Source organism: Cucumis melo, chromosome 6 (genome assembly GCF_025177605.1).
Source record: "Cucumis melo cultivar AY chromosome 6, USDA_Cmelo_AY_1.0, whole genome shotgun sequence".
NCBI classification, from domain to species: Eukaryota; Viridiplantae; Streptophyta; class Magnoliopsida; order Cucurbitales; family Cucurbitaceae; genus Cucumis; species Cucumis melo.
Window position 1 is genome coordinate 22,576,506 of NC_066862.1, and position 9,797 is coordinate 22,586,302.

The following is a 9,797-nucleotide window of genomic DNA, read 5'->3' on the forward strand; positions in this document are numbered from 1 at the left end:
AGATAATAAAATACTTGCTACCATTTAGTGAGGAAGTTGGTTGAGGTCCACACAAGTTAAAGTGGATGAGCTGCAACTTCTTAGTTGTTTTCCATTGTGACTTCTTGAATGTTAGCCTTGTTTTCTTTTTCATTAAACAAGCTCTACAGTTTATTTTAGCTCCTCTAGAACTGGTATTCCTACTGCCATCTCATTTTTTGCAAATACTGCAACCCTTTGTGATGAAAATTCCCCAACCTCTTGAAAGCTACCTCCTCTTCTTCAAGTGGATCCAACGAGAAGCTCTTGTGTTGCATCTTTATTTTGAAGAGCGCATTCCTATTGGAATCAGAAATTAGACACTTTTCTTCTTCAAACAACACTTTGAATCCCTTCTCTACAGTTGACCAACAATTCACAAGTTTTGATCAATCTCAGGGACAAACAACACTTCAGTAATCAACTTGGTTCCAGCACAACTCTCTATTGACACTGTGCCCTTCCCTTTTACTTCTAAATACGCACCATTTCCAATTTTCATCCTTGACTTGAATGACGTGTCAAGGTCCTTGAACAAATCTTTGTAACTTGTCATGTGATTGGTACACCCACTATCAACCAACCAACCATCATATTGAGTGGTTGATGAGAAACAAGTAGCCACAAAGAGTTGATATTCTTCTTGTTGTACTGCAGTATATGTGCTCCTTCTTACTGTTGAGTGGTTACTGCCTTACATAATCGTTCAATGTGCCCCAATAAATAAAACCTTCTACACTTCACATCTGGCATTCTCCAGCATCTGAAATGTGGATGATTCTGTTTTCCATAGTGCTTGCATGCACTACCAACATCCTTTGCAAGAGACTCCATGCTACTTTTGCCATTTCCCTTATTCCCTTTCCACTTCTTCTCTTTTCCACCTTCTCCCTGCTGCATTCTAGCTTTCAGTGCCCCCTCAATGCTTCCTTCTTGCCTCATCAACCTCCTTTGCTCTTGTTTTTGCAAAGCACTAACTACTTCTATCACCTTAAGTTTTGAGAGGTCTTTAGTATTTTCTAAGGAAGCAATAGTTGCTTCATATCGCTTAGGTACTGAAACCAGAATCTTCTGAACCAATCTACTATCAGATAAATCACGTCCTAATGCTCTTTCCTTATTAGCAATCCCAATCAACTTATCTGAGTATTCTGTGATGGACTTAGAATCCTTTATTTGCATTCGCTCGAATTCTCGCATCAAGTTCAACACCTTCATGCCTTTAATTCTTTCACCACCTTCGTACTCACTTTTGAGAAACTCCCAGATCTCCTTTGCTGACTCTAAGGCCATAAGTCTGTTGAATATAACAGGAGACACAGCTGTATGTAGGCAAGCTCTTGCCTTTGCCTTCATGGTGATCCTTTCCTTGTGAGCCTTGATCTAATTTAATGTTGGATTATCAGGAAGTGGAGCAATCTTATAGTCTTGCTCAATTGCTTCCCAATATTCTCAACCCTCCATGTAGGCTTGCTTCTAATAGCTCAAGCATGGTAGTTTTCACCATCAAACACAGCTGGAGCCAATGAAGTAAAATTGTTTGATCCTAACTCCATCTCTAATAACTCTCACAAGTATATCACTAAGTTTCTCTTGGAGATTCTCACTCACAGATCTCTTAAGAATCAGGCTCTGATACGAATGTTGAATATTTAAGCTATATAGAGAAATGAGAAAATGAGAAGTTTATAATTCATTCAAAAATGCTCAAAATAAATACACATCTTAAGTCTAAAAATAGATTACACAATGCTAGCAACTAATCCCACGAACTCCATAAAAATAGAAAATTAGACTTGACTACAACTAATAATAACCTTAATTATTTCCTAGAACCTAGGAATTGACTAGACCAACTCAAAACTAATTTACAATTTTTTGAGTTACTAACACATCCTCTGATTATTAATGCAATAAAGTTAATGTTATTATAAATATTATAATAGATGTCCATTACTTAGTGCTCATTGTCATGTGTCATTAGGAGTGTTCATAAAAATCGACAACCCAACGAACTCGAATTACCCAACCCAAACCGTTAGGGTTGGATTGGGTTAGAAAATTGGAGAAAAAAATTGAGCTCATGCATGTTGGTGAAAAAATAATAAAATAAAATATTAAATTGTATTAGCCAAAAATAGGAAACGGTTGGGTCTTCACTCAAAGGTAGAGAACGTGTAATCCTCCTGCTATTTTACCTCTTTGAAAATTTGAATCAATTTTGGTCACTCATTGATATTTTTATTACACTTCTACCCCTCATCCTTTCACTATAAACCTATTCTCCCTCTCTCTTTTCTACATAACAAAAACTTCTCTTTCTCTCATATCCTTCTTCTAAACCAAAAGAAAAATAAACTTTTAGTATTTATTTCTCTATTTTTAGTTCCTGAGCACAGTACGTGTCTTTTCTTGAGTGTTGGTATTCTGGTGGGTTCAATTGTTTACACCGAGACAGAAGGTTGCTTTATCCTAGGGACAACGGGGCTGTAACAACTGCTAGCACCTAAAGCAGAGCCACGAAATGTCTTAAAGAGAGCGAGTTCTACAACTTCGCCTAATAGTTGACGAGTTTCTATTTTGTAGGTTTTGTCGTTCTAACGAAGTGTTCTAGTGAAGCGGTTTCAATATTTTAAGACGATTCTACTGCTACCATGGTCGGTCCATTCCAAGTCAACATGCTAACCTCAAATTTGAATCAACCATTCCGCTTCAAATGAGCCCGCTTCAAACATTAGAAGCAGAAGATGCTATTTTTCTTAACCCTGAAGAAGGTTGCCACTACATACACCACTAAAGAGCCAAAAGTTCCCAAGACTAATCCAACCCAATAGCAACTACAGGCTCACAACACATGGGCAGATTCAGATTTTATTTGTAAAAATCCTCATACTTAATGGACATACTAACGAACTCTATGATTACTACAGTACCATGTCTACGGCGAAGGAAGTTTGAGATGCGCTACAAAAGAAGTACGACACTGAAGAAGCTGGATCCAAGAAGTATGTATAAGTCGATACTTGCGATACCAGATGGTTGACGACATATCCGTAGAAGCCCAATCACATGAACTGCAGAAGGATTGCCCACAAAATATTTAGTGAAGGTATGCCTTTAGATGAGCAATTTCAAGTTGTTGTTATTATTGATAAGCTACCTCCATCGTGGGAAGACTTTAAAAATACCCTGAGGCATAAGACGAAGGAGTTCTCTCTAGAGAGCCTAATTACCCAACTGCGAATTAAAGAGGAGGCCCGCAAGCATGACCAGAACGGAGGAGGTGAACACAATCCCCAAAAAGAAGTCCACTTGGAGCGACTTCATTCCTTTCGACTAAATTCCTCAACGGAAAGTCAATGAACAAGGCCTCTTGATCTGGGTGTGCCCCTACTTCTGAGCACTCTTCGTCTGATGAGATGGAGGAACTTCTCGCTAACGCTCGGCCCGGCCGTGCCTTAAGCAGCTTCCTTTGTTTGGTATTTCTTCTATCTGACTTCCCAACTAAAGAAGATGATGACGATACGACCCTTCCTTAAGAAGGCTGCTTAAACTACGTAGGACTCCTAGGCTTTCTCTTTCTGAGAGTCCATAGGACGTAGGAGGCTCCCTTTTAGTGGTCTCATTGATAAGGACATATTCATCTTTGGATCAAAGAGGTCCAGAGTCAAATATTAGTGGAATTCATGCGTCCGTCCTCAGTCGTCAAAAGGGAATAAGATGATAGAGGTCCTAACAACCAAAAAAACTCTAAAAAAATCCATTCTAGAAGTACGATACAAATTATGTGTTATAATTGTAATAAACCTGGACATTTAGTTAGAAATTGTAGAAACAGAATCGTTTTACTAAGCAGGTAAACCTGGTAGAAGAGAACCTAGTAGCTATAACAACAAAAATAAATGTGATGGGGTTCTAAAGGTTGGTGGCTAAACATTGGTGCATCAAGCCATGTCTTCCATGACCTTATTTTATTTAAAAAAAAAATATAATGAAACTAATGACAAAAATATTCTTGGGAATCACCACACAACCAAAGGAGCTAGCATTGGGGAAAGTGGAGCTAAATTTCACCTCCGGCAAGAGACTCATTTTGAAGGAAGTCCTACACACTCCTGAAATTTGGAAGAACCTGGTCTCAAGCTATTTCCTCAATAAGGCAGGCTTCACTCAATCTATAGGATCCAACCCCTTTACTTTAATAAAAAATAATGTATTTGTGGGAAATGGGTATGCAACAGATGAGATATTCAAAATTAAATCTTGATATGAATAAAAAAGTATCTTCTGCTTACATGTTGACCTTATTTAATATTTGGCATGCTAGGCTTGACTTGAGGAGTGGATGAAAGTGAAAGCCTACTAACAAAAAAGCAAGAGGAGGAAGAAGAACGATCCGGATCCGAGGAATAGGCCTGCTGATCTCATCAATGAGTAAGAGGTTCGGCCCGACTAATGAAACTGGTAATTCTGACTCCTTTTTTCTTAATCTTAACAGGTGAAGTTGGAACCTCTAGCTAGTCAGCAACACACACCTCCAAAACCGGTAGATGCCATGGATGATAAGCAAGACCGAGTCTGAAACTTTCTCTTGTACATACCAAGGTTAATTAGCAACATTAGTAGGTTAAACATGATTCCAAAGTTATCTATGCATGAATTTGAAAAATGTGCATGTTGTAGTTAAGCTAAGATAACTAAAACTTTGCATAAATATGAAACTAGGGTAATTGAGCCTCTAGAGTTAATTCATTCTAATTTATATGAGTTTGATGACATATTGACTAGAAATAGCAAACGATATGTCATAACATTTATAGATGATTGTTCTGATTTTACTTTTATTTACTTGCTTAGAAATAAAAATGATGTCTTTGACATATTTAGGGTGTTTGTAACTGAGGTAGAAAATAAGTTTAGTAAAAAGGTTAAGAGACTTCGTAGTCATACGGGAACTGAATATGATTCAGTTGCCTTTAATGAGCTCCACAACTCAAAAGGAATAATTCATGAGAAAACTACGCCTCACTCTCCATAAATGAATGGAAAAGCTGTAAGGAAGAACAGAATTCTAACTGAGTTAATTAGTAGTTGTTATTCTTCTTGAGTCAGAAGTAGCATCATCCTGGTGGGGTGAAATAATTAAGGCTGTAAACTATGTCCTTAATAGGATTCTAAAGTCAAATAACTCAATCTCACCTTACGAAGTTCTTAAGAATAATAAAACACCAAACCTGTCTTATCTCAGAACTTGAGGTTGCCTAGCCTATATTAGAATTCCAGATCTTAAAAGAAGAAATCTAGCCAGTAGAGCCTATGAGTGTGTCTTTATTAGGATACTTTGAGTCTAGTAAAACCTATAGGTTTTATGACTTAGATAATAAGGTAATCATAGAATCAAATGATGCAGACTTCTTTGAAGATAGGTTTCCTTTTACATCTTGGAATAGTAGGGCCTAGTCAGTCAAACTAGTGAGAGCTCAAGTTCTAGTAGCTTACCTTCAGTTAGGATCCAATTCCAAGGTAAGGAATTAGATCCCGAACCTAAAAGAAGCAAGAGAGTAAGATAGCCAACGACTTTGGAGAAGACTTCGAAATGTACAATGTGGAAGAAGATCTTAAAGATCTAACCGAAGCCTTCTCCTCAATTAATGCCAACTTATGTCAATAAGCTATTAATGATTAAATGGATTCTCTTGAATCAAATAGAACTTGGCACTTAGTGACCTTCCTCTTGGCTACAAAGCAATAGGCTGCATATGGATTTTAAGAAATAAACTCAATCATGATGGATCAATTGATAAGTATAAGGCTAGACTAGTAGCAAAAAGTTTTAGGCAGAGGGAAAACATAGTCTTCTTTGACATATTTTTCCCAATAACTAGAATCACCTCAATTAGAGTCCTGTTTGGAATTGCTGCCTTAAACAATCTCTTAGTACATCAGATGGGTGTTAAGATTGTGTTTTTAAATGGTGATTTAAAAGAACAGATCTAAATGGGGTAGCCTGAAGGTTACATAGTTCATGGTCAAGAATCAAAGGTCTGTAAGCTAGATAAATCCCTCTATGTCCTAAAACAAGCTCCTAAGCAATGGCACGAATAGTTTGATAATTAGATCATGTCTAAAGGATTCAAAGTTTACAAAAGTGATAAATGCATCTATTATAAGTTCGAGAATGGCTTATGCACTATTGTATGCTTATACGTAGATAACATGTTAATCTTTAGATCACATTACCGAAAGTTTCTTGCTATTTTAGAAGGGTAGAATGATGCCAATTGGAACTCCCTCTTGGATGACTCAAAGGCTACAAGTGACTATATTTTTAATATAGCAGGAGGGGTTGTTGCTTGAAAATCCAAGAAACATACTATTTTAGCTCAATTTATGATGGAGTCAGAGATGATAGCACTAACTACTACTAGTGAAGAAGTAAGCTAGCTTCGAAGATAGTTATAAGAGATTTCCACATGGAAAAGATTGACACCAGCCATATTGATTCATTGCAATAGTATTGTAGTTATCACAAAAGTTCAAAACCGTTACAATAATGGCAAGAAACGGCAGATTTGTCATAAGCGCAACACCATTAAACACTACTGGTGTAATTATAGTGGATCACGTACGAACTGATGATAACTTGGCTAATCCTTTGACAAAAGGACTAGCTCGAGAGAAGGTTTTCAGAATCTCAGAAAAAATGTGACTCAAACCTATAGAAAAATGAATTTCTTTTGAGGAAAACTCAACTTGAAAGACTGGAGATCCCAAGAATCAAGTTTAATGGGTAATAACTTATTACAAATTATATGAAGAAAATCATGCTAGAACACCTAGGAGTTCCATTCTTATGATTAGAAGGACATCCTAAAGCAAAAGAAAAGGCTGAACTTAGTTTTTAATGAATTCTATATTTGATGTCAAGTGGGCTACCCAACTACAGAAGTACTCCTGATAGATTCACCTTTGTGGATGTGGAAGTGAGGGCCACTTCCTATGGAATTTTAGGCAAATTCTCTAAAACGTCCATTAAACTAGGATATATGTGTGAGGCCTTAAAGCATGGGCATTTTAGAACTTCACTCGAATAATATTGTATGTGCAATGCTACTAGAGTTAAAGTTTAAAACCAATAGATACTTTACAATATTTTGATCAATATTACTACGTAAAGGTTCAAGTCGGAGGACACCTTTGCTTAAGCACAATATTACACAAATAGACACTACTTAATGAAAATATGTTCAAAAAAATTTCAAGTAGGGGATTGTTGGTTTGAAAAAATATTAAAATGTATTGGCCAAAAATAGGAAACGGTTGGGTCTTCACTCAAAGGTGGAGAACGTGTAATCCTCCTGCTATTTTTCCTCCTTGAAAATTTGAATCAATTTTGACCATTCATTGATAATTTTATTACACTTCTACCCCTCATCCTTCCAGTATATAAACCCATTCTCCCATTCTCTTTTCTACCCAACAAAAACCTCTCTTTATCTTATATCCTTCTTCTACACAAAAAGAAAAAAAAACGTCTAGCATTTATTTCTCTATTTTTAGTTTCTAAGCGTAGTAAGTGTTTTTTCTTGAGTGTTGATATTTCGGTGGGTCCAAGTGCTGTTTCCACCAACACAGAATATTGTTTTATCCCGAGGATGCGGGCTGTAACAATTGCTAGCACCTAGAGCAGCACCGAAAAACATCTTAAAGAAAGCGAGTTTAGCCAATTAATCTCAAATCGTGGCAACTTCTGAATTGTAAGTCCATTAGATCTCTTTCCTAACTCGTAAAGAGTATTAAGACTATTATAACTTGAATGTAATTTGAAATGATCAATTTTACTTAGGGAATTAATATAATGTATGGTAATACATTATACTATAAAGTCGTTCATGTTTTAATTGAAATTTATTATATAAATTTAATTTTGGGTATGATTCAAAATTAATTTATGAGAGAATTTAAATATTTAAAAGAGTTCAAATAATTAATTTAATATGAATTATACTCATATTAAAACTACAGGTTAAAATGAAGGTGTATTAGATACATATTAAAATTATAGGTTATGAGAGAAATACAATTAAATATGATTTAAAAGTAGGTCAAATTAAATTTGGTAATTAATTAGGATTTTTTTAAAAAAAATATAACAAACCAGTAAAATATTTACACTGTATATATAACAATTTCAAAAACAGAAAAAGCCCATAGACTCACAATGAGAAATACCAAAAATACCTCAGTCAACACGTGATTAATCTGCCACACGTGCGCGAGTAATATTGTTCTAAACGACTGTGTACTATAGTATAAATGAATGATCTATGATCGTTTAGATCATGATACACAATCGTGTAGTTCTTTTCAATGACTGGGAAAAGGCTTCGAATATAAACGATCGTATTGATCATGCTAAAAGATTGTGTTGACCATGCTAATAAATGATTGTATTGACCATAGCAAACGTTCGTATTGATCATGACAAATGATCTTTTTGATTATGATAAGTGATCGTGTAGTCTAATGTAAATGATCGTTAGAAACTTCAAATCTAAATATCATGTTGACTATGGTAAGCGATCGTTTATATTATGTCATTACGATTATGTAGTTCGTTTTAAACGATGGAAAAAATGCTTCAAATTTAAATGATCGTATTAACCATGGTAAACGATTGTGTTGATAATGATAAACGATCATGTTGATCATTTAAAATGATATTGAAACGAACTTGATATTCTCGAATATGAGAAAGATAAAGAAGAATATTGAAACAATCGTGAAATAGCTTTAAAGAATCTTGCTGAAAATGATAAAGAAGAAATAGGGGATTTAAATAGAAGAATAAATTGTTTAAAAATAGAAGAAAGAAAACTAAGAGGAGATGAAAAATCTAGAAGAGAAGAAATACAAAAAAGGAAGAAAAAAAAATAAAGAGAAGTGATGAATCGTCTACAATATTCAATGGCAAATCTAAAAATTATGAAAATATTTTACCAGTTTAATGAACTTTTATTTTTCATTACAAGAACTAAAAATATATTTTGACTTTATTACATTTATGTAAATTATATATTAATTAATTATTTAATTTAGTTTAATTTAATTAAATAATTAAATTAAAAGGAAGAGAAATTCATCTAAATATGAATTAAATGAAATCATTAATTAAAATGGAGATAATTAATTTTTAATTATTGATTTAATTAATTAAATTAATTTTTATTTATTAAATTAAATTTGATAAACCAACTCTCACAATTTTGTGGTAGTTATCTGATATATGGGGTGAGAGAAAAAATGATCATGTGCCATCATGCAAGATAGAAAGAAAGGTGATATACCAACGCAAATCAAAACACATAAGAGTTATGCTTAAATGGGAAGAAAAAAAAAATCTTTCAATTTCTTAATCTATAAAAGTTTTCTAATCGGTTCCTACAAACCAATCAATCTCAAATCTTATGCCAGAGAATTGGAAAGATTTAAAATCGGTGGTGTTCGTGACTCTCAATTTGAAAATTTGTAGATTTAAGAATAAGAAATTTCATTTTTATATTCAAGAATAAATTGGTCCAAAATATATATATATATATATATATAAAAAAAAGTAATAATATGTTTCTCTTTCAAAGTTAATATGAGATATAGAAACACTAAAGCTAATCTATTCTTCTATCTTGCATCCAAACTTAAATCTCTATCTTATTTCTATTTATTCTTCTTAATTTTATGATGAAAGAGCATCTTAAAGGCAAACATTTCTGAAAACACAC

The 9,797-nt window shown here is 34.2% G+C and overlaps 1 protein-coding gene across 1 annotated transcript; it reads right to left on the reverse strand.

The window, feature by feature from the left end:
* Positions 1-394: 394 nt before the first annotated feature.
* On the reverse strand, positions 395-1,374 carry LOC103491872 (uncharacterized). The gene is made up of 2 exons (XM_051085587.1): positions 695-1,374; positions 395-590 (listed from the first exon to the last, which is right to left on the reverse strand). The coding sequence occupies exons 1-2, from the start codon at positions 1,372-1,374 to the stop codon at positions 395-397; spliced, it is 876 nt and encodes a 291-aa protein (XP_050941544.1).
* Between the last annotated feature and the right edge of the window lie 8,423 nt (positions 1,375-9,797).

What these genes read in the sequence shown, in the direction of transcription:
- LOC103491872 (XM_051085587.1), bottom strand. Translation starts at nt 1,374, where the DNA reads ATGAAGGCAAAGGCAAGAGCTTGCCTACATACAGCTGTGTCTCCTGTT. An exon ending in AAGGCAGTAACCACTCAACA is followed by an intron (nt 591 to 694) that starts GTAAGAAGGAGC and finishes GTTGGTTGATAG; the next exon opens with TGGGTGTACCAATCACATGA.